The following is a 25,173-nucleotide window of genomic DNA, read 5'->3' on the forward strand; positions in this document are numbered from 1 at the left end:
CTGGAGATGAAGCAGTTGGAGTACTTCTGGAACAAATGTTTCCTTATAAGAGCAGAGATAGGGGCGGGGTGTCTGTGTAATGTCTATTCAACGCAATAGAAGGATCAGAGGAAATCTTCGCCGATTTCGATTTCCCAAAGTCTTAACGGGGAACCATCTGGAACCTGCTGCACAACAAATCCCACGTTCACCGAAGCCTCGAGGATTTCCTCGTGGGTCCGGGAGTTTCATCTGACAAATACCAGTGTCTCTGGGACTCCCCGGGCACAAGGGATGGGTCAAGGCCTCTCACCCTTTCGTCCCTACCTCCGGTGCACGCTTTCACAGCCACAGTACCCCACGGCAAGAGCCACGTACACAGGCACCGACAGCTGCCAACAGGGAGTGATCGCTTCCCAGACTGCAATCTCCCCAGCAGGGCATTCCCACGCGGCCAGGCGAGTCTGTGAAAACTCCGCAGGGCCTCGAGGCCCCCTGCGGCTTTCTTCAAAGGACCCCGAGAAGAGCTCTGATGTTTAGAGCAGTGTAGGTTTTCCAGGTCGCAGGAGCGGGCTGCGCGCGCCCGGTGCGAGCCTGGCTGGCGTGTACTTGGCAGCCTCCCAGCTGGCGGAGCTGGACCAAGGGGGCATTGGGGGGGGCCGAAATAAGGGCCCGCGTCTCCGCACCACTAGTCTCCTCTCTCCTGGGCTCCCCGGCCTCCCCCATCACTTCACTCTTCTCCTCCCCCCGCCTTCCCCTCCCCGGTTCCCCTCTTCTCCCCTCCGCTACCCGGCCCGGGGTCCGGGAGGCGGCGCCTGCTGAGTCACCGTCACGTGGCCCCGGGGGCGCAGGGGCGGGCTGCGCCTCGGCGGCACTGGCGCTCGGAGCCCTAGTGGAAAATTTTCGGAGACCTACTGGGGCTGCGCGCCCGAGGCCCCGCCTCTCTCCCCTCTGCCCCACCCCACCCCCACCCCCTTCCCGGTGCCCGGCCTTCCGGCCGCAGCGCGGCCCGCCACTGTGGAGGTTCTTTTCTCCCCGGGAGCGGCGCTGCGCACGCCCCGCCCGCCGCCACCCCCTAGGCTGGCGCCGCCCGCGCCGCTGGCCCTCCGGCCGGCAGCCCTCACTTCCTTAACGACCCTCCTTGGAGCTCCGAGCCGCCGTGCGGTCTTGCCCCCGACCTTGTGTGTACCCGGCTGGCATCCTGAGAGGCGAGGAGCGGCGTCCTGGCGCCTTCGCCTTTGCCTCTGGGGCGCCGCAGCCCCGTCGGCCCCGCCACCTCCGATCCGCGTGACACGGGTCCCCCCCATACCTCTTGGGGGGGGGTGGAAGACAAAGGAAGGAGATGTTTCCAGTGGGCGTCTTGCCTTCTACTCATTTAACGCCCTGCATTGCCTCGTCGTTCGAACACAGCGTGTACTCGGCCCTGTTGTAAATAGTTTACTTACCCCCGCTTACCACCAGGAAAATAAACAAGTTGTTTTCCCTACCCCATAACATTCCCCACTTCGTTTTTCCAGCCACGAATAAAATGTATTCCTGAGGAATACATTTTGGGGAGTTTGTTGGCCTCATCCACCCAGGGGTGACAAATGGTTATATAATGACGATATTTCACTCAAAAGGGGTGTGTTAATGTTCGTGGTTCACTTCAAGAAAGCAAACATTTCACACTTTCCTCGACTGGTGGGCTCTTGGACTGTCTTTTGGGATGGGTGTCACTGAATGGGGAGGGGGGTTGAGAAGTGGCGTCGGCACCAGGTGTCCCACGATGAGGTTAGTTGGAGGTGGACGCAGGCGTCTTAATCGGACACCAGGTGCCAAAGATTTCGTCCAAAACAGTGGGAGTTTTACCTGAATAAAGATCCTGGAACCAAGCCCAGATATTAAAATGCTTTCCAGCTAAGAACCAGAATTGCAGGTATGTTAATTTTAATAAATTCTTATTTCAGTATCTTAGCTCTGGGCAAAGAAAGATCCGGAAACTGACTGAAGGCCAGGAATATAAGTCCATGGTGGCCTAAGAATGTTTTGAGTAGAACACATTATTCAGTCGCTGTCATTTTTCTCTGGACAAGAAAACAGACTGTTAACAAGCGTAAAAATAAAAATATTTTTAAATCGCTCTATTTTGGAAAATTATGAGTCTGAAATTTTAAAGTCGCTTACTGCTAATTACCAGGTGTCAGTTTACCCAATGAAAGAACCATGGTCAATTTTTAAAAATCTATCATCTTTCTGACACTGTTTTCATTCATATTCATTAGTATATACCACACCTACCAAAATGGACCATTCCAGGGTCACAGGAAAATGCCAGTGGGTAAAAACCACGAAAAGGTCTTTAATCAAGTCATTTCTTCCCCCTTTATTTGGTGAGGAAATGAGATAAACAGAGTACTGATACTCTAGGAAGTTCTACAGTCCTGACATAAATATGTTTATACTAAAATGTCTGTAAAGCTATCTAAATATTGCTAAATTTTTAAGATTGAGTTTCTGTGCACACGATAATTTTCTTTTTCAATGAGTGGTGAGGTATGCACTCACAAAACGTTAATGCTTGTGAACGTATAGATTCATAATAAAAAGTGGGTTTTTTTGCGTGACTATGTTACATGCCAGTAGGATCAGAGACATCCACAGCAGTACTTCCAGGAAATATTATCTCTCTTAATAAAATTGACTTACAGAATTGACACTTCTTTCTTTTTCAGTGGATGTGGCCCTGTCTGCACATGAGCCCTGAAACCACTGCAGCCAACGTGTGACCATGACAGGCAATATCTCCAGCATGCTGAAGATGACAGAATGAAAAGATGGTGAGCTCTTAATCTTTGAGGAGATTAAAAGGCCTAGGACTAGAGGCCTAAAAGAATTAACCCTAGGACTGCCCTATCTGTAGACTTCCTATTATACGAGATAGTAAGTGTCATTATTTAAGCCACTTATAATTGCATATTGTGTTTCTTGCAATAAAAATTCTTCTGCTACTGACAACCTCTCTGTGGTAGCTAGCCTCCAGAAGGCCCCAATGATCCTCACCTTCTGGTAGTCACATCTTTGTATAATCCCCTTATACATTGGATCGGGGCTTGCTTTTGTGACTAGTAGAATATGGCAGAAATATAAAATGTGATTTCCAAGTCTAGTTTATAAAGGCATTGCCTTGATCTCTCTTGGATCACTTGCTTTGGGATCAGCCACCTACCATGTCATGAGGACACTCAGTCAGGCTTGTGGAGAAACCTTCTTGGAGAAAATCAACTGGCCAGTACCAACTTGCCAGCATGTGAGTAAGTGGCCTTAGAAACAGATCTTCCAACCTTAGTCAGGCCATCAGATAACTACAAAAATAGTTATCATATGGCTACAACCTCATAAAAGACTCCAAGGTAAAACATACAATTGAATTGCTCTCGAATTTCTGATTCATACAAACTTTGAGAGTTTCAGCCACTGAGTTTTGGAATAATTTTTACACAGCAACTGCTACCTAGTAGAGTATCCTTCAATACCAGAAAAACACGCCAAAGTCACCCGGGTGCTCAGAGTTAATACTCTTGCTTGGGGCTTAGGAGCTGTCTTAACAAAGATAAAATATAGTCCTTCATTTGTTGAGCCCCTACTAAGCATAATCTCAAGAATAAAATATAAAATATGATAAGAAAAAAAAGAGTAGAGAAAGGAATTTATTGAGGAACCTGGGAGAGATTAATGCTAAGAAAATATGGAAGTCATTGGAATAAAGGGAGGCATCTGAGCTGAAGGGAAATGGTGGGGGAGTACACTATTCCTCCATAATGCCAGTGTCCATACTTGAATTTTCAATAACACTGTCTGGACAAGAATGTCAAAAGGTGTACATTGCAAAAAGTCATATTAATTAGGTAAAATGAAGCCATTAGAAAGCAATTCTTGAAATCAGTTCTCATGCTTGTGGCTTACAGAAGACTGGCCTCAAGGAAAAATCTGTCCTTTTCCACCATCAAGTCATTGCAACAGACATTTATTATGTGCTAGGCACTGACGGATAAAGTTAAATGTGCTAATTCAATCAACACTGTTGAACTCCTTCAACGTATGAGGTAGTGTTCTAGGCCCTGATGATTCAACGATGAGCAAACCAAAAGACTTATCCTTACTTATCCTTGTCTCCAGAAAGGAGTTTGAGAGGGACAATGCAGGAAGGCGGAAGAAATCATAGGCAAATAAACAAATAATGAAATGATCTGTTCTTATACCATGAAAAAATACAAAAACGAAAATACGACAATGAGGAAATGGAGATTGCATGCAAGGGGCAACTTTTGCTAGGATGGTCAAGGAAGACTTTTGGTTTTGTTTTTGTTTTGTTTTTTGCGGTACGCGGGCTGTGGCCTCTCCCGTTGCGGAGCACAGGCTCCGGACGCGCAGGCTCAGCGGCCATGGCTCACAGGCCCAGCCGCTCCGCGGCATGTGGGATCTTCCCAGACCGGGGCACGAACCCGTGTCCCCTGCATCGGCAGGCAGACTCTCAACCACAGTACCACCAGGGAAGCCCCAAGACTTTTTTTTTATAAGCTAGAATAATTTCTTTTTTTTTTTATTTTTAAATAAATTTATTTATTTATTTTTGGCTGCGTTGGGTCTTGGTTGCTGCGTGTGGGCTTTCTCTAGTTGTGGCAAGCTGGGGCTACTCTTCATTGCGGTGCGCAGGCTTCTCATTCCGGTGGCTTCTCTTGTTGTGGAGCGCAGGCTCTAGGCACACGGGCTTCAGTAGTTGTGGCTCGCAGGCTTCAGTAGTTGTGGCTTGCGGGCTCTAGAGCGCGGGCTCAGTAGTTGTGGCACATGGGCTTAGTTGCTCCACGGCATGTGGGATCTTCCTGAACCAGGGCTCGAACTCGTGTCCCCGGCGTTGGCAGGCTGATTCTTAACCACTGCGCCACCAGGGAAGTCCGGAAGACTTTTTTTTTTTCAGGAGTGATATTTAAACAGACCTAAGTGATGCTACCCAAACCTAGAGGCAAGGAGATTTCCAGGTGGAAGGAACAGCAAGTACAGTGCCCTGAAAAGGGAATAACTTAGAGTATTTCAGGGACCGAAAGAAAATCATTGTGGCTAATACATAGTGAAAAGGAACAGTATAAATCAACTGTACTCCAATAAAAATTAATTTTAAAAGAAGATAGAATGATGCAACAACAAAAAAAGAAAAGAAAGAAAAGAAAAGGAAAAGAGTGGCAGGAGACAAGGCTGAGGAGGTAGGCAAGGGCACAACCAGGTAAGGCCATGGTGAGTGAGGAATATGGACTTTATTCTGGTTTTAATTAGAAGCCACTGAGGGCTTTAACAATTTATCCTTTTAAGCAAGGGATTTCATTTACGTTCTGAGAAGATCTTACTCTCTGCCAGGTGGAGAACAGACAATGAGCACCAAGAACGGAAGCCCAGAGATGAGTTAGGCTGTGGCATTTGCAGTGATCCAGGAGAGAGGTGATGGTCGCTTGGACTAGGACCAGAGTAGTGGAGATGGCAAGATTCTGAATATATTTGGAGGGAGAACCCTCAAGACTTGCTGATGGATTGGGTATTTGAGGAAAAGGAGGGCTCCCTCATGAATGGTAGTGTTATACTTCTAAATTGTAAAGAATTAGGAGAGGAACAGTTTTGCTAGGGAAGTCAAGAGTTCTGCTTTGACCAGTAAGGAATGAGATAGATGCCGTTTAGACATATTAGATAATATGCTTTCTACTGTTTACTCCTACATTTATTCATTCAACAAAAATGTATTACCAGGTACTGTTCTAGGTACTGGAGCGAACAGTGATCAAAGCAGATTAAACCTCTGCCTTCCTGGAACTTATATTCTAGTGAGGGAGACAAACAGTAAACAGATAAATAAATATAATTCAGGTAGTGGTAGGTACTTAAATAGGTACTTCAATGTATTTAATTCATCTAAATACTCAAAAAGTACCTTCTTTTTACAAGTGACTAGGTCAGGTGTGATTAGCCAGATTCTACCCTAAAAGATACTAACAGAAAATCTAGTACATAGACAACACAAAAAGAAGTGCCACAGGGCTTCCCTGGTGGCGCAGTGGTTGAGAGTCCGCCTGCCAATGCAGTGGACACGGGTTCGTGCCCCAGTCCGGGAAGATCCCACATGCCGCGGAATGGCTGGGCCCGTGAGCCATGGCCGCTGAGCCTGCGCGTCTGGAGCCTGTGCTCCGCAACGGGAGAGGCCAGAACAGTAAGAAGCCCGCGTACTACAAAAAAAAAAAACAAACAATAAAAGAAGTGCCACAAAAAGATACTTATAAAGCACTACGTTCAAAGTATTGAATAGAATGAGATCAGTTTCAAAGGGGAGCATCAAATAAAGAAAAATTAATGAAAGGTCTGGCATTTAAGATGGGCCTCAAAGGAAAGATAAGAGTTTAGATACATGGTGATAGCAGGGAAGAGGAGGTATGAAGAATATTCCAAGCAGTGGGTAAAGTTTGAATGGGATATGGGAAATGGTTCGAGAACAGTGGCAAAAGCACAGGGTATAAGAAGGGGAATGTATTAGTTATCTATGGCCGAGTAATAAACTACAGCAAAACTTAGTGGCGTAAAACAACAAACATTTATTATCACTTATTTCTGTGGGTCAGGAATCCAGGCTGGGCTTAGCTGGGTCCTCTCACTAACGTATTAGCTGGGACTGCAGTCATCTCAAGGTTCAGCTGGGCATGATCAGCTTCAATGCTTACTCTTGTGACTATTGGCAGGCCTCCCTGGGCTGTTGCCAGAGACGTTAGTTCCTTGCCCTGTGGGCATCTCTGTAGGACAGTTCACAAGATGGCAGCTGGTTTCCCTCAAAGCAAATGAGGGAGAGAGCAAGAGAGAACAAGACGGAAGCCAGAGACTTTTTGTAACCTAATCTTAGAAGTAACGTACCGTCACTTTTGCTAGAAGCACATCACTAGGTCCAACCCATGTTCAAGGAAAGGGGATTACAAATGAGTATGAATAGCAGGTGAGGTTCATTGAGCTTCATCTCAGAAGCTGCCTACCACAAGGAATAGTGGGGGATTAGGATGGAAATATAGGCTAGTGCCACATCAAAGGAAGCCACGAAAGCCAACCTGAGAATGAAACTACCTGGCTGGACATGAAGGGTAGAGAGAAGCCAATATAATGTGTGAGCCCACTTCAGGCAAACTGAAATGCTGGATAAATAGAATTTGGAGGACCATCCTGAAGATGATCTTGTTCCACAACAGGTTGGGAAAGAGCTCACTAGAGCCCCCAGAAACAGACCCACTCTATTTTATTAGGTGATAATGGTCAAATAATTCTACAGAAGATAGCTATCTACCCTCCCTAAAAACTTCTACCAACCTATCTTGATGATGCAGTGCATTCCTGAAAATCCAGAGTTGACAACTAATATTTGTGATTATTTTCCTGTCTTAGGATGGGTTTACTCTTAATAGCTTTCAAAATTCTTTGATCCCAGCCCACAGTAAGAAATAGATTTTACTTCATAACTCAGAATATACACATATTTGTACATAATCAAAATTAGTTTTATAGAACAGTACTAGCATTACTATATATGGCATACTGATATTTTAAATTCTATTTTGTTCTATTGAATTAAAGAAAAAAAAAAGCTTGTAGTAATCCACTGAATTCATCACTGTCCTTTCCTGGGTCCCATTCTGCAGTCTGAAAGACACTGTTCTGCTAAAACATTTGCTTAAGAATAGAGCAAAATCATAGCACTTCTGACCAACAAGAATTTGGCGGTATAGTTTCCTAGAAATTGGGTCAGGGTACTGTGTCCCATGCATTCTAGCCCAGGGCATAAGGGCAAAAACTCAAGCACATCAGGCCTCACTTGGAAGCCACTTGAGTAACCAGATATGCCTCAAGTGGCCTTTGAAAACATGAATCAAATTTGCAAACAAAAAATCAATGTTTCAATACCTCCCCCTCTTTCTTGTCATTTACTGTTCAGGTTCTTGTCATAGAGAAGTCAGAACAAGATTACAGCCCTCCCCCCAACACACACGCACACACACCCTCAATTTTACAGGTTTCCTTAAGCATGCACTGCAATACAAACCACCAAAAACTCCAACGGACAAGAGAACTAGTCTGAGAGTAGGACTTGCCAACCATAACCACCTCTGACTATGCAGGGGACTAACCTGGATGAAGAACTGATTTAAGATCTTTTGATTTTCATCAGTTGAATCCTGATAGAAAGGAACTTCCAGCGAGTCTTCTCTAACCCACTATTAAGATTGCTTTCCAGACAAGAGTTGATCGGTGTTATTAGGGAATGTGCGTGGAAGAAAGGTAAGTTTTTTCAGCCCCAAATGTGTATCAAGTGCCAAACTTGCCCTGGGGAGCTCACAGTCTCCCTGGTAAGACTACAAACTTGAACAATTTTGAGTACAAGACAGCATAGGTTTTAAAAAGTCCTCGCCACATGGGTTAGCAAACAGTCCCTGCAATAAGAGGGGTGAGGAGGGAGGCTTTCCCGAGGCTCAGTGACTAAGCCTTGAGTGATGGTGAGAAGCTGGGCACTAAAGCAAGAAAGAGTATTGTTTAGGTGAGACTGGTCAGACCAGTCGAAGGGGTGGGGGAAGAAAGGAGTGTAAAGGGGAAATCGGGTCCTCCCACGTCAATCATGAACACTGGTGCAGGCTGAGGGCACCCGCAGCCTCACGTGCCACGGAAATAGACAGTTGTACAGATTTCCTCAGGAAAACATTGAAAGCAAAAATTGTGATCACACCCAACCCTGCCCAATCTCTCCCACGTCCCCAAAAGGAAGAGAGCAGTAAGTCAGATCGTTTGTTTATTCATTCATTCAACCAACAATTCTCTCTCCTAAGAGGCCTTTGTTTCCAGCCTTTCCGGCAGCACCGAGTATTCCACAGCGAAGGGGCCCCCTAGTTGCCTGGCTCAGCAAGACCACATCAACACTGGAAGGGGAGGACCAGCATTCCAACCGAGGCAGCGCCTCTGTAAATACAAGGAGAGAGAGGAGAAGAGAGCTCTCCAATTGGGGTGGGGTGGTGGCATGACTGCAATGTGTTTGCGAAGGGAAAGTGGGACTCCTACACTACATTGGAAGAGCGAAGCCCCCAACCAGGGACCCCTTTCAAGGAGTCTGGCTTACTGGGCAGGACGTAGCTTTACCCTTAATAGGGTTTTCCGTGTCCGTATAGAAAGGATCTCCCGAAATGGAGCTGCCAACCGACCTAATCAGGCTAGTTCTGAAGAGTGAAAGCAGGTCTAGGAGGAGAAGCAAGAACGAGAACAGAAACCTACCATGGAGACAACGTTGCTGCGTTGGCCCAACTTTGCTAGAGAAAACCCCCGTGTAAATCAGAAAAATAACCGGCAGGAAAGGATTGGGTGGGCGGGATGTGTCCCCAAAAAGCCTCGAGGAGAAAGCAAAGCCTGCTGGAAACTCGGACAAAAGGATATTTGAAGGAGAAGGTTCCTGAAAGACAACCGCATGTCTTGGGCACCAGTCCAGGCTGAAAGGGACAGACCGGGGGAAGCACGGGGGGCGTCTTTCCAGGCTGGCCAGGAGACAGCAGAGCGGGGTTGGCCCGGGATGGGGGGGGCGCCAGCGGGCGGAGCTAGGCGGCCCGAGTCAGCCGCGGGGGACGGACGCGGGTGGGGCGGGGTGGGGCCTTGCGGGCCCGGGCGGGTGGGGGGCGGAGCCCAGGTGGTGTTGATACACAAAGAGCAGGCACCCGGCTGCCGGGGCCCCGCCCACTGACGCGTCCTCCAAGGCGGCCGCTATAACCCGCCGCTCGCGCCGCGGGCTCCAGAGCAGCGCGACGCTTCCGTGCTGGAGCGCTTTTCTTGTAGAGCCGCCAGCAGCCCGACCACGCGTTCCCGCACACTCGCTCCTTTCCCTTCAGACGGCGGACGCCGGACGATTGGGGCGGCAACTTGCCATTTCCTTGTTTAGTTAAAATTGTTTTCCTGCCTCTAGTTGGATTTTCCGTTTTGTTTTTCTTTTTTTTACGATTTTTGTTTGACTGAGAAAAACTCACCGAAGGCGTTTGCGTGTTGTTTCCGGGATACAGGAGTCGAGCCTACCGAGGTAACGTGCGCGGGGGCGTCTGCAAAGGGCTCGGGGCCCGGGCGGGAGTGGGGGAGGGGCGTCCGGGAGGGGCCGCGGCGGGAAGGCAGCTGCCGCGGTCGTTTACTCCTGGGGAGGGCTTTTTCGGTGTGCGAGCCAGCCTTCGATCCCGGTCCGCACCGGGGTCGCGGCCCTCCTCCGGGCGAGGGAGGGGCGCGGGGGCCGCGTGCCCGCCCGGAGCGGAGCCGCATCCTCCCGTTAGGGGGAGGGGAGCGAGCCGGGCCCCGAGGCTCCGTTGCGACAAGTCTTGTGACTGAATTGAATTAATAAAAATAATTACATAAACGGGTCTTGGAATTTGGGGGCGACGGGTGTGGGTTCGGGCTTTTAGTGTAGCAGAGGCCAGGATTGGGGAAGACAAGCGGGAACGTTTGACAATCGGCGATCGATATTGCATCAGTTTCCTTTTCGGGCAGAGGAGGGGCCGGCCGGGCGAAGCGCTCGCGAGCCAAATGCCTGTGGACTGGTGTGCTCGAGGGCACGGGCGTGCGCGTGTAAACAAACCCTCGAAGCCTCTGCGCGCCCTCTGCTCCCTTTCTCGGGAGAGGACTCATGTTCGCCCTTTCCGCCCCCTTCGAGTCTGTCTGCTGCAGAGGCATTTCGCCATCTGGGGGCTCCAGGTGTGAAAGGACGAATTACGCGGCATTGCTATTGTAAATGCTAGAAAGGGGGAGCTGTGCGCCTGGGCTACATGCAGTGCACACCTAGCCAATGCCTGGGTGGGATGTTTGCCCTGCGTGCCTGTGCACGACCTAGGAGGCTGCGGGAAAAGCAAAACAGAGCCCCCGCACCCCTCCCGTGAAACTTGAGAGAATGGAGAGGGCCAAACACTAAATTCCGTTGGAGAGGGTCATCGGGGTCCGGGGGGGCGTGGGCCTCCGCAGGCGCAGCGCTGCAGGGGGACCATCTTTGTTCTCAGCGGTTCCGCGGTCTGTACTTTTCCGCCCCTCGGCGCGCGCCCCCGCCCTTCGCGCTCGGCTGGTACTTTTCCACTCGCCTGGCCGGGGATGAATCAGCCTAGCAGCGCCGCCCGGCGGCGTCACGTGACCAGGGCGGGCTCTGCAGTCCTGACGCGCCGCCTCTACCTTCACAGGCAGCCGCGCGGGCCCGTGCATCTCCAAGGACAAAAGGAGCCCAGCGTTACTCGCTGCGCCTGATTCCTCCTGCCGCGCAGCATGAAGAAAGCCGAAATGGGGAGGTTCAGTATTTCCCCAGATGAGGACAGCAGCAGCTACAGTTCCAACAGTGACTTCAACTACTCCTACCCCACCAAACAAGCTGCTCTGAAAAGGTGGGAGAAGTTGTGTGCTTTTTCAAAAACGGCTTGTGTGCATCGGAGGTTCTTTACCTGGAACTCTTCTTCTGTTGCTTTAAATTACTGTAGCGTTTGGAGAGAGCGTGTAATCTCTGGAAGATTATCCGGTTGTTGCAATGACATGGTGTCGTGTGAAAGTCGACTACTACTTAATATGCATTTAAGTAAAGATGTGTGACAGCTTAACGCGGGGACCGTTTTGTGTTGAAGCATTCCTCTGTATATTTCAATACAATTTAGGATTTTTTTTTTCTTTTTTTGCAGCCATTATGCAGATGTAGATCCTGAAAACCAGAACTTTTTACTTGAATCGAATTTGGGGAAGAAGAAGTATGAAACAGACTTTGTAAGTTAAAAATAATAATTTATGTTTCTGTGGCTTTATGGAGTAAAAGAATAGTTTTACTTTTAGATTTCAAATCTAACTTGCCCAAAGCTGGTTTTCTCCATTTAATTATTGTTATATGTTTGGTTATCGTTTTCCCTCTATGTAGCATCCAGGTACTACTTCCTTTGGAATGTCAGTATTTAATCTGAGCAATGCGATTGTGGGCAGTGGAATCCTTGGGCTTTCTTATGCCATGGCTAATACTGGAATTGCTCTTTTTATGTAAGTATGTGTAAGTAGTGAGTCTGCCATGCAGGGCAGTAAATATGATGATACAACATATATTTTGGCTCCAGAGACTGAATTTACAGTTGAAGTAGTTGACTTAAAAATCATTTGCTTAAAATTTAAGATATGAGAAATCTGAAAATCTCTTTATTCTGCTACGTAACTGCATGATATCAAAAAAGCCAATTAGGTAGGAAAAATTAGGACAACTCTTAAAACCGATAATTGAACCAAAAAGTCTTTAAGTCAAAGGGGATAGTTACAGTTGAACAGGGATTGAATATTTAAAAAGAACTGTTGATAAATCCAGGTTAGAATTTTTATTCTGGCAAACTCTGAAGCAAGAAATATTAAAAAGCAATGGTAGCCTTCAAGTCAGTTTGGTAAATTGACAGTCTCCCCAAGGACCTGTGACTCCTTTTGTACATAAGGAAAACAACTTTTTTTTTTTTTTTTTTTTTTAAATATATAGGGTGTGGTGGTATTTGGTCTAACCTAAAACATGTTTTAAGAAAAGTGAGTCATAATTTTCTGGACACTGAAAAAGCAACCCATATGTGATTTTTAAATTTATTTTTTGTTTTCTTTTTAATATTTATCTCTTCCAGGTCTATGTGATTGCCACAGCAAAAGATGAATATTTTAATAAGTACCTGCTTTGAATTGCCTTTTTTTTCCCCCTAGTTGTGCAGTTAGAATTAGTTACTCCTGTGCTTTCCAGCGTAAATACCTAGAATAGAATTTTGGAGCTGTAGAAGACTTTAGAACAGCAGTTTTTAACCATTTGGGGGGTCACTGACCTTTGGAGAATGTAAAAGGATGGACCTTATTCCAAGGAAAAAACAAGCATAAAAGAAAAATACATGTGAAGTTTAGTATGCGTTTTCAGTGATGTTTGTATCATAGCAACCAAGATTGGGCTTCTGTGGGCTCCTGGCTAAGGAACTTTCAGTGGAAGATAGTGTGATTTACTATCAGGCAAAGAAACCACATATACACGTAGCATCGAATTGTCTCTTTGCTACAGATATGTTTTAGTTCACTGACTGGTGCCTTCTACTCAAGTTATTTTTTTTCTAGCAGAATAGAATGTTCATGAAAAGAAAAGCAGACCTTCGCAAAGCTCTACTTTGTGGTGAAATTCCACACTGAAGTTAAGCATGCCTTTGAGCTTTGGAAGCTAGGATTCACTCAGCTTGTTTCATTAGCATGAGGCTTTTTGAGATCTAAGACCAAGAGCCAGGAATTTTTGTAGAAAGGACCCGAGAGTTTCAAAGTTTTTAGTGGGGTACTTGAATGGCATCATTGTTAAATATTTGAAACCCTTCCTAACTCTTAATATAAAAACTGGAGGCAGTTTTTAAATGCTCCCAGTGTGGTTATGGTGCAGAATTTACATGAGATAATATGGCACCTTTGTTTCGTAAGAGAAAGCAAAATTCTGATATGTTACCCTTGCACTTTTGAAATTATTTATACTCTAATAGGGTCTGTATGTTTGATGATTAACCATTTAATAAATGGTTAAATAGCATCAGGAGTGCTAAAGTGAGTTTTTAAATCCATCAGTATTTTACAATGTATATTTGGAGGTACAGACGTAAATGGTTCAAAAGCCACATGGCTGCTATCATCTGGTTAAACAACTCTTGTAGCTTACCCTATAAAGTAGACTCAACTTGAGGTTGAAAGTGACTTCAAGGGTTATGAAGTCTATTCATTCCTCATTGTCCTTTCTGTGTAAAAGAAAGGACTGAATTTGTCAGCACACTTTGAACATTGTCTTTGATTAAGCCATGCTTTGTCCAGTTAGAGATGAGGCTGATTGTGTCATTTCCACTGCAGATTAGACCCCATGAAACTTTGGACATTAGAATGGCAGCTTAATGCTACCACCTATGTTTAACTAACAGACATCAGTTTCTTTGCCAGACCTTATGTGGTACTATATTCAGTTTGCCAGTAAAGAATTTGGAAAATGTGACTGTCTTCTTGTTTGCAGAGTTTTCTATGAATTTCCCTGATTTTGATTTGTTGTTGTTGTTCCTTTTAATAAAAAGAAATTTATATTCTTCTTGGCTTGCCTGGGGGGAAGAAGTAAAGCTGGAATGAGAGAGGACGTGTGCCCTAAAGGAAAACGTAGTGACTTAGTAGAGAACCTTTAGTTCCTCTCTATTCTATTTTTTTTTTTTCCTCCTGTTCCATCCAAGCGAAAGGACTGAGGGAGGGGACAGCCCAGTCGGACTGATAGCCTGCTTGTTCTAGCATAGGCATTGTTTAACTGACAATGCTGGGCCTGTCTTCCATACCATGGTGTGCAATGTAGTATATGGTTCCAGTAGTTACTTCTCTGATTTGTGCCCATTTGTTTGTAAAGCTGTGCCTGACACTTAACATGTCAGTATCTTTCCCTCCCACTTCCTTTACAGTCCCATTCCTTTGCTTATCTATGTGGTCCAAATAGTCTCAAGACCTTTCCTGAATCTGTCTCATTTGGATTTCACAAGTAACTGGCAGGTGTTAAAACCATTTTATAGATAAAAGGAACTATACGATGCAGAGAAGTGGCAAGTACACAGCTAATTATCATGGTGCCAGAATCAAAATATAATTCTTGTAACTCTACCACTGAAAAGTTAGGTTTTCCAGTGTCTCCCAGCACCTTTAGTTCAGTGGGTGAACCCTGTTCTTAACCAGTACTGTAGAGTTATTACCTGAGACATGATGCAGTCATGTTTAGTGCCAGGTAAGAGAACTTGTTGATACTCTAGCCAGGAGAGTGAACACCTGTCCTTGGGGGCATTCTGTCTAGTACACAAAATATTAGGACAAGTTTCATGTTTAATGTTTAAATAAAGCCAAAAAGAATTGTTTTTAAATATAGACGTGCTTATTTATAACCCTGTGCCTTTTCCTTCTCTCATCAGAATCCTGTTGACATTTGTGTCAATATTTTCCCTGTATTCTGTTCATCTCCTTTTGAAGACTGCCAATGAAGGAGGTATGGTAGCATCCTTGATATTTCTAAACCAGTTATGCCTGTCATGATTTTCTTCCTCTTATAAAATACTTTCTTCATGTTTCTGTTTTCTTTAAATTACAGGGTCTTTATTATACGAACAACTGGGACATAAGGCATTTGGAATGGTTGGAAAGCTTGCAGCCTCTGGATCCATTACAATGCAGAACATTGGAGGTAAGAATTTTTAAAGGACGATTTGGGTAGACTTTTTTGCTCTTTATGTAGCGGAGAGTGGTGACACGTTACTTTTGGTGTCACGTGCCACATTTTGCACTTGTAATGGTATAATTTTGTTTTCCTCCAGCTATGTCAAGCTACCTCTTCATAGTGAAATATGAGTTACCTTTGGTGATCCAGGCATTAATGAACATTGAAGATACAACTGGGTAGGTGCTAAGTAAGGTTACTCCTAAGAAACAATTACAGTCTAAAATGGTTAGATACATTTTTATCAAAGTTGGATACAAAATGATTATCAGTAAATTATTTTTTGTAAATGCTCCTGTTGAAACTGACCAAGAAGTCCTGCCAGAAACTGATTTGAAACTTTGAGAATGAAAGGCCAAAGATAGTAATTATAGGACAAGTTATAGTAGTACTATAACTCTGAATAGCAAATTTCTAACCTGCGTGTGAAAACAGGTTTTCTGGAACTACTTACCTTTTCTCTTTATATTTACTGTCCCAAGAAATTATAGTTGAATAACTCATACCCCAACCTAAGTTAGGACTAACATTTTGAATTACATTAAAAATCAATTCCTGTCTGGTTTTTGTGAATTGGAAATTTCATGTATTTAAAATGCACAACACCAGAAAACGTATGGCCATGCTGTACAAACCTTGTCCTTCTAGCGAAGTTATTCATCCGAGTGGACTAACAGGTTTTTATCTAAAGTACACATGAGGAGGGATAATGTACTTCACAGCTTACATGCAGCTCATTATCTCAAAATAGAGAGGTGTGGTTATCTCTGGCATTTGAAATTTAGTTTAGTAAGCTGATCTTTAAATATTAGTTTTCTGTGGAGGGGGGGGTCTTTATTGCTGAAGTGAGCAGAGTAGAATTGACAGGGCAATTAGAATTTGAAAATAGTGATTTAAAATGGTGTAGTTGATTACCTAAAAAGGAAAAGGCATTGCTAGAACTCTTAGGAGAGATGCATAACTTTTTCTCTTGAGTTCAGAAGGAATCTTTTTACTATTGGAGTCAAGGTGGGTCAAGGTGTCACAACATACTCTTGGCAACCTGGAATAAGTTCTTGTTTTTTAGGGGACTGGGTTTTGTTGTTTTGTTTTTGCCTATGTATTTTATCGAAGTGTGAGAAATTCCTTGTTGAAATGTTTAGTAAGTACATTTGCTAACAAATGTCTGAAAGAAACTTGTTTTAGAATTTCCTTGTTTCCAGCATCAAAAAAAGTGAGCTAAAGCTATGACGAAGTTGGCACACAGTTTTCTAAAAATGCTTAAAGATAAGATTACTGGCTTAACAATGCCACTTTGTTCCCTACATTAGTATCAAGCCTGTAAGAAGCATTTTATGTTATGAATCAGCTGGCGGCCTTCCCAGAGCAAACAGTGGGACAAAAGTTACACTGTTTGAGATCCCATCTCTAACCTGAGTGAATATTCATTGAGCGCTCAAAGTTAGAAATCTATTCTGTCTATGTGGGCTTTTTGAATAAGCGATACTCTTTCCAAACCTGTCTTTTTTTTAAAGTATAAAACGAGTCTTGTGAAAAGAAATGTATGTTATTCTGAGTATATTTGTGGCTGGTTGTGACCTTGTTTTTCTTTTCTTTAACTCAGATTGTGGTATCTGAACGGTGACTATTTGGTTCTGTTGGTCTCATTGGTGCTCATTCTTCCCTTGTCACTGCTGAGGAATTTAGGTGAGCAAACACATCTCTAAAGAGAATTGAAATGAGCCTCACCAGCTAGTTGGCTTCCTCTTAATAGAAATTAATAAGAGCTAAAGGGCCTCCCTGGTGGCGCAGTGGTTGAGAGTCCGCCTGCCGATGCAGGGGATACGGGTTCGTGCCCCAGTCCGGGAGGATCCCATATGCCGCGGAGCGGCTGGGCCCGTGAGCCATGGCCGCTGAGCCTGCGCATCCGGAGCCTGTGCTCCGCAACGGGAGAGGCCACAACAGTGAGAGGCCCGCGTACTGCAAAAAATAATAATAATAAATAAATAAATAAATAAATAAATAAGAGCTAAAGAGCCCTGAAAACATACCTTTGTGAATTTCAGCATTCAGAACTTGTAGGTCTTTGAAAAATTCTAGCAGGATGGTTACCAAAGGGCCCAAATATTCTGTTGACATTTACAACACCTTGTGCTTTATAAAAATAAAAAAGGATAGTTGTTATTGATTTAGTTATTAACAAGTATTTTTAAGTTATTCTGCATCTTATTATATAAGAATTAGAAATTTGATGTGTCCACACTGAAGTCTTACAAGCAGAATTGAGTTCTATTTGCCCTAAACCTGTTTTAGTAAACGAATACCAATTTTTTTTCTCCTTACAGGATATTTGGGGTACACCAGTGGCCTTTCCTTGTTGTGTATGGTGTTCTTTCTGATTGTGGTAGGTATAATTTTTCTTTAAAGCTAGAGATTCTTTTTCTAAGCCCTGTCACATTATTCAGTCTAACAAATGCAAAATAATGTATTTTCAGGTGATTTGCAAGAAATTTCAGATTTCTTGTCCTGCAGAAGTTGCTTTTCTAATTAATGAAACCGTAAACAGCACCTTAGCACAGCCAACAGCTTTTGCACCTGCTGTGGCTTTTAATATGACCGAAGATGATTCTTGCCAACCACATTACTTTATCTTCAACTCACAGGTAACTATAATCTTTGTGTTCTCAGAGGAAGATTTTAGGGAAGAAAACAGGGGAAATACCCACTAGAAATTTTAAAACACTCCCAAGGTAAAGGAAGATCAGGTAATAGCTGCCCTTTAGGAAACATGATTAGCTCATTATTGAGGACTGAGAAGAAAGTGTTGGTTTGTAGCTTAAAATAGATTGAGAGGTGAAACGATCGTCTGATGTTCATAACTGATACATTTGGAAATAGAGGATATCAATCACACTTAGTGAACAAATTAGAAGAGTGGGAGCTAATTATGCCAGAAAACATGATTTTAGGCTTTGATTCTAAGATTAATAAATATAAATACAAGCTGCAGAACTGTGATAACATGAGTTTGTTTTATCAGGATATTAAGGAAGTTTTTACATTTTTTGCAGACTGTCTATGCTGTGCCAATTCTGACCTTTTCATTTGTCTGTCATCCTGCTGTTCTTCCCATTTATGAAGAGCTTAAAGGGTGAGTGCTTTTTACCTACTTTTATATAAATTTATTGGAAAAACTAGAAAAATATTAAATTAATGCTATAACTGCTGCTAAAATATGTATCTGTATTTTCCTTTGAATTTGCTTAGTCGCAGCCGTAGAAGAATGATGAACGTGTCCAAGATTTCATTTTTTGCTATGTTTCTCATGTACCTGCTTGCTGCCCTCTTTGGATACCTGACATTTTACGGTAAATAATGTCTAGTTTACAAAAAGGATAGTTAATGAAATGAAATTGATACTTTTGTATGTATACTTCTGTCACTTTAAAAACTCGGTCTGTTTTGGTATGTTTCATATTTGTGGTGAATGATTGTATTTAGAGCTTGGAATTTCCTGTAGCGTATATTGAGTCAGTAATTTCTAGAGTCCAGGTTCCCAAACCTACCATTAGCCATTCGATGGCATTTTTTATGTGGTGTGCTTGCACTTAGGTTCAGCCTGACTCTCCTCTCCCACCCCCTTCAGATTAATACAGCACACACACACACTGTAAGCCAAACCATGGGATTTAGCTATTTAGCTCCTGTTGTTTTTAATGGGGGTCATGTGGCTAAATCTCTCCTTGGTATTTAGAAACTTTTTTTCAATGTTATTTTAATTGCATTAACCCTAATTCCAAATTAATCTTATTAACCTCTTAGTTTATAGTCGTTTTGTGAGTAGCTAATAACTTTGGTGCAGATTTTGCCATTAAGTTAGATTTTCTAACTAATCTCCAGAGAGGACAGCACACTTGAAGCTTTTTTTTTTCCTTGGTCTTTCTCTATAGAACACGTTGAGTCAGAATTGCTTCATACCTACTCTTCCGTCATGGGAACTGATGTTCTGCTCCTCGTCGTCCGTTTGGCTGTGTTGGTGGCTGTCACCCTGACAGTACCTGTAGTTATTTTCCCAGTAAGTAACCTTTCAGTAGGAACGAATTGTTAAACATGAAGATTTATATTATTTCTATGTTTTGGGAGAAGGGAAACACTGCTACAGCAGTATGGAGTTGATGTGGGTTTTTGGATGGTTTTTTTTTTTTTTTTTTAATGTTTTGTACATCTTTAAAACATATCCTGGGACATTTTCTCCATAATTGAAGACACAGTGATCTTTCTAGTGTTCAGCTATTTAGAAAACAGCAATTGAGGAGGGGTACAATTTTAGTATTTAAATAGCTGCTAGTTGATATATATATCCTGTTATTTGGGGGTTGTTTTTTTCATTAATTAAATCTGTAGTTTTTATTTATTCACTTATTTTTGCAGATCCGGAGTTCCGTAACTCACTTGCTGTGTGCAACCAAAGATTTCAGTTGGTGGCGTCATAGTATCATTACAATGTCTATCTTGGCATTTACCAATTTACTTGTCATCTTTGTACCAACTATTAGGGATATCTTTGGTTTCATTGGTAAGTTTTAGGAAGTATCAAAGTTGCTTGAAATATCAGGGATTTTAATGTTTAAAAAATGAATAACAAGTGATTCTTAAGAAATGGTAAATGCTCTTTTACAGGTGCATCTGCAGCTGCTATGTTAATTTTTATTCTTCCATCTGCCTTTTATATCAAGTTAGTGAAGAAAGAACCTATGAAGTCTGTACAAAAGATTGGGGTGAGTGAGAGATTATGACTGGAGAAATAATAATAATCTAATGCCAGAAGTTCCTCAACTGATTTTAATTTTAGTCTCCTAAATGTCATTTATTGTAGTTTCATTTTAAGTTTCCAGTAAACAAATATATCTGTAACTGTGTACTTCACAGATGGAAGATTGGGAGAGGAGGGGAGGTGAAGATGGTTTGCCATCTAATATGTATGCTTAAGTTAATTGCAAGAAAGTTATTAGATATTTTAGAAATGCTAATAGAGATAAAGAGTGTAAAATACAGATAACGGACTCAACTTTCAACGTTGTTTAACCAGTATTTGTTGGACTGCCTACTGTGTGACCAGCACTTAAATGAGCCTGGAGTGTATAAAAGAGAAATAATGGTGTATTTAGGCAAATGAGACTAACCATTTTCAAAGCAAAGCTTGGGGGTTAGGAAGGGGGCTACTATTACACTTTAAAGTATAATAAAGACTGATTTTACAAAGAGTATGGTATGTTAACCACAAATGATCCTGGTGGGGATGTTTAGGAGAAAGACTGCATTTCAGTCCTTATTGGCCACTACTGTTGTAGTCTTGACTAAAATACTAGAATTGTTTATGAACCAACAACTATCATCTTATTTCACGTAAAATATGTAGTGCAGTAACTGAAGGGGGTAGGATTAGGAGTAGACCTACCCATGTCTCTTAGAAAAACCTCCAGCTTCGACTCAGGCTGCATTTTTAAGATGACTTGGATTTGATTTTGTAAGTTAAATTTTTTTCCTTCTAAAATATGTAAAAATCCCAGTCCAGTTCTATTATATGAAATAATTTATTTAGCAAAGAAAATTGTTTACCCTTTCATTTCATACAAAGGAATGAAAAGGGAAAGTTTGGGAAGGTTTCAAAGATACAGTTACTTAGTACTCTATAGATAACCCTTGATCACTCACTTAAGACAGTTTAATGATCTTTAGCAAGGTAAAACTGTAGCTCTGTGAAGTATTGTGGACATGCTTTCAGTAATTATAAGACCGTTTTTAAAAGTAGAAAGAGGGGACTTCCCTGGTGGCGCAGTGGTTGAGAGTCAGCCTGCCGATGCAGGGGATACGGGTTCGTGCCCCGGTCCGGGAAGATCCCACATGCCGCGGAGCGGCTGGGCCCATGAGCCATGGCCGCTGAACCTGCGCGTCCCGAGCCTGTGCTGCGCAACGGGAGAGGCCAGAACAGTGAGAGGCCTGCGTACAGCAAAAAAAAAAAAAAAAAAAAAAAGGAATATTTAGCATGTGTTTTGTTGCTTGCTGATCAGTTTTCTCTGTGTGCTCATTGCAGGCTCTGTTCTTCCTGTTAAGCGGCGTAGTGGTGATGACCGGAAGCATGGCCTTGATTGTGTTGGATTGGGTCCACAATGCCCCCGGAGGTGGCCATTAACCAGCACCACTAAAACTCGATAGTCCATTTGATGCCAGTGTTGAGTCAACTCTCAGCTACTATGAAATTTCACCTAATGTTTTCAGTTTCACTTCCTTTTGAAGTGCAGATTCCTCGCTGGTTCTTCTGAGTGCAGAATAAGTGAACTCTTTGTTTGTTCTGTTTTGTTTTTAAAGAAACTATTCTGTATGATAGAAACGGATATTAACAACAAAACCACGAGTCTCGGGTTAAGGGAAGTGACAATTTTATTCCATTCCAGAGAATGGACGAACTCTTAACTTTAATCAAGCCACATGTTTGGCTGTGTCATTGTTTAACTTGGATATTTTATGATTTTACTTGAATGTGCCTAATGGAACCATTCGATGTGAGAAACAATTCTTCTTAATTTACAGCAAAGTATTGAAATAACCATTGGGAAAAATACTATTATTTTTTTGTACCAAAAATATTTAAAGACCTCAGAAGCACTATTTTACTCTTTAAAAATTGCTTTTTTTGAACTTTATCCAAAAGCAGTTGTCAATGAATTCTGTTAAAAAAAATTCATTGTTATTTAAAAACAAATACTAGTATTATGAAATGATTTGCCTTTTTGTAGGCATACTAAGCCAAATACTTTTTTTACCCAAAATAATTTTTAGAGAAAATGATGTAATGAAACATTGTACCATGAATAGGAGCATAGTTTTTTTTTCCATTCAGACTTCACCATGAAAGGATAATTGGTTGATTGTGGCTACACCAAATCAGATGAACTCATCATCACCTTTCTTCTCTGTCCCCAAATAATTTGGTTCATTTAGACTCTGAAATATTTATGGCTTCAATCTCTTAGAATGGAAGATAATGCAGATATTTCTGTGGGAAATAAAATAACTAATTTTGAGGTACCAAATAGTGCAATTGGGTAAAACAGGGTTTATTCAGTTGCATCTGTCTCCAGAGTTGTGTTAACAGCTCCGGGTTTTTTTTGGGCCAGCCCTTCTTTGGCATTGCTTCCAGCAGTGGAAAGTGGGCATTTGACGGCTGTAGGCCAAAACTGTTCTACCCAGAGTACAACTTTCCAGAATGCTCGTCTGCTCCTGGAAGTGTGAATTACTTGACAGTGTATGGTTTAGTTGTGTTCATGTTTTGTCTACAGTAGAGGTCTAATCCATAGGTTACACCAATATTTGGTATAATATAAGTTCTCTTCGTATAGGCCACTGGGTTTCTCATGCAGTAAGCTTTTGAAAAAACTCACGTGCACTGGATTGTCATCTCATTCTTGTACAACATAGAATTACTTGTTTACATCCAACAAATGGTTAGCTAGGGAAAACAGTGCAACCTGAGTGTAACTATTGGTCTGACTGCATGATCGCCCTTCCTATTTTAATCCCAGTTAGAAGTGAAAAAATTATTTGGCTTTAAGAGCACATTTATTGTACGTCATGGTGTATGGTGAATATATTATTAAATAATGTGGTACTTTGCTCATCAGGCATAATGTCTAAAAGCTAATATACATAATTCCATTAGTGGTTGAGGGAAGCAAATAATGGAATCATTAATTGGTCACCTGGCTATAAGGTTGTTCTCTTGAACTAAACATTTCTAGTTTTAGGCAAGGGCCAGAAATGTGGCAGACATGATTTTCGTTACGCATTCTTGTATTATATGTGACTAAATTACAGACAAGATGTGTCTGTAATCAAAGACCCTTGTGGAACTGGAAGACGTCTTGTAGTGCTACATTGGGTGAAACCAATGGTCCATTTTTGTTTGTTTCTACGAAAATTAAAGTGGGGACCATCTTGAAAGGCAGTGAGAAGACAGATTCTACAGCACTGCTTTCATTCAGTTGGGCTTTTGGCACTCCATTCGACTCCAGAACCTCACCTCTAGCTCAGACCAAGAATTGGCACTTCTGGTTGGATTCCTGGAAAGAATTGCTTGTTGTGTATCTTAAGACTTGGCCAGGGAATACCAAGTAAAGAGTTCTCTACAGTTTACATCCTTTCTTATGGGAGAAAACACCATGGCAACCAGGAAGAAATGAAAAAAAAAAGAATTCTCACGGCAAATCTCCTGGCTGTTTGAGGTTCAAAATCAACTGCCAAGGGTAAATTCCATTGCATGATTTTCTTGGAGCTACCTTGTCTACCTGGAGGTTCCTAAACAGTGAATTCCCAGTAATGAGCAGTCTTCAGTATTAAAACCACTGTCGTGTCACCTCATTTTGCATTACTGTCTTCCGTGGATGTTTCAGTTATAACTGTAATGTTATTTATAGAACAGCATTAATCCATTAAAGCTAACCTATTTTTCAATATTTATGATAATCTTATGTACATACATTGTCTGTCCATATGTATTTGTAAATAGGTTGTATATAATGTCAGGTTTGGGTCTTGGGTTCAAATGTATATATTCCTATAAGTTTCTTAACTGCATTTTGATGAATTCACATTATGTATCTATAAGAATTGTCCCAAAAGTACCTGTACAGAGATTTCAATAAACAAATTGTGTAAACACTAAAAATTTAAAATACTGTTTAAATTGTATTTGCAATAAACAGACTGGCTGAACATCACATTTTTTTTCATGAAAACTTGGTGCAAGTTCAGATCTCTTATTTAAATTTTAAATAAGGCCTAAATTTTCAAAATGCAGTAGTTATCAAAATGATCTAGTGTAATAAAATCAAATATGATCTAGTGTGATGGAAGACCTTTGAGAACCTGGGTGTGTTAAGCTTTCTGTATATAATGTAAATATCCCCACTGTACTGTTAGAGGCCAACAATTCCAGTATGACTTGTTGGCAAAGAGTGCTACACCGTTTCAATGAAACATCCTATGTTTGTTTTAACTGAACTAAAATAAATACATGCTTAATCCTGAGTAGCAGTGTTTTATTTAAAGTAATGATAAGTCGTGTCTGGTGTATTTTGTAAGCACAGCAACCTAGCACTTAGTAGGGTTCCTTATAATGAAGAAAGAGTGGTCAGAAAAAAGTAATTTGCTTTTAAGTTCCTAATGATGATAACCAAGTGTGAGGAGGAATGAAAAAAATGCTTAGCATCTGGAAGACCCAGGCTTGGGCCTGCTCTAAGTAGTGCATCAGAATGACATCTGGGGAGCTTTTTTAAAATGCAGCTTTCTGGGGACTTCCCTGGCGGTCCAGTGGTTAAGACTCCATGCTTCCACTGCAGGGAACACGAGTTTGATCCCTGGTCGTGGAAATAAGATCCCGCATGCTGCTGGGCTCAGCACCCACCCCCTCAAAAAAGGCAGTTTCCTGGAGCACGTGTGTATGTAGTCTGATTCCATAGGTTTGGAGAGCATCTTTTCTCCCAGAAAGCTACTCAAGTGATTTCTGATGCACAATTAAAGTAAGGGGTGCTGAAACAGGCCTGGGGAGAAGTCAAGTGAGTTCAGCCTTTGTGGAATAGTCCCAGGAAAGGAGAGGAAGTGCTATGGCTGGAGAGGAATCAGACCAGCTGAGGGTTACCTGAGAGATGGACACTTGTGAGGAAGGTTACCAAGATACACAGGGTAGCTCAGGTATGGCCTGCTGGTAGTATTAAAAACTTAGGGCTTAAAAAGTGAAATATCCAAAGCTGAAACAGAGGAAGTTACCTCAAAACAGGTGTGCTGGGGAGCGGTTCCAAAGGCAAGGGAACCTTAATGCAAGAAATTTATATCCATTTACTAACAATGTTCAA

The 25,173-nt window shown here is 42.4% G+C and overlaps 1 protein-coding gene across 1 annotated transcript; it reads left to right on the forward strand.

Annotated features, from left to right (window-relative positions):
- The first annotated feature begins 9,790 nt into the window (after positions 1–9,790).
- Positions 9,791–24,349, forward strand: SLC38A2 (solute carrier family 38 member 2). Its single transcript, XM_060112616.1, has 16 exons — positions 9,791–10,084; positions 11,217–11,414; positions 11,703–11,784; positions 11,933–12,048; positions 14,982–15,055; positions 15,158–15,250; positions 15,381–15,462; positions 16,887–16,969; positions 17,608–17,666; positions 17,758–17,925; positions 18,334–18,413; positions 18,530–18,630; positions 19,213–19,337; positions 19,694–19,838; positions 19,943–20,040; positions 21,357–24,349. Exons 2-16 carry the CDS (start codon positions 11,299–11,301, stop codon positions 21,453–21,455), a joined length of 1,521 nt encoding a protein of 506 aa, XP_059968599.1. The 5' UTR covers positions 9,791–10,084; positions 11,217–11,298; the 3' UTR covers positions 21,456–24,349.
- Positions 24,350–25,173: the final 824 nt, after the last annotated feature.

The sequence above is a fragment of the Mesoplodon densirostris genome, chromosome 11 (genome assembly GCF_025265405.1).
Source record: "Mesoplodon densirostris isolate mMesDen1 chromosome 11, mMesDen1 primary haplotype, whole genome shotgun sequence".
NCBI classification, from domain to species: Eukaryota; Metazoa; Chordata; class Mammalia; order Artiodactyla; family Ziphiidae; genus Mesoplodon; species Mesoplodon densirostris.

Excerpts from the sequence above, each read along its gene's own strand:
- SLC38A2 (XM_060112616.1), top strand. The coding sequence starts at position 11,299 with ATGAAGAAAGCCGAAATGGGGAGGTTCAGTATTTCCCCAGATGAGGAC. Across the intron at positions 11,415-11,702 it reads AAACAAGCTGCTCTGAAAAG|CCATTATGCAGATGTAGATC; the intron begins GTGGGAGAAGTT and ends CTTTTTTTGCAG. Across the intron at positions 17,926-18,333 it reads ACTTTATCTTCAACTCACAG|ACTGTCTATGCTGTGCCAAT; the intron begins GTAACTATAATC and ends CATTTTTTGCAG.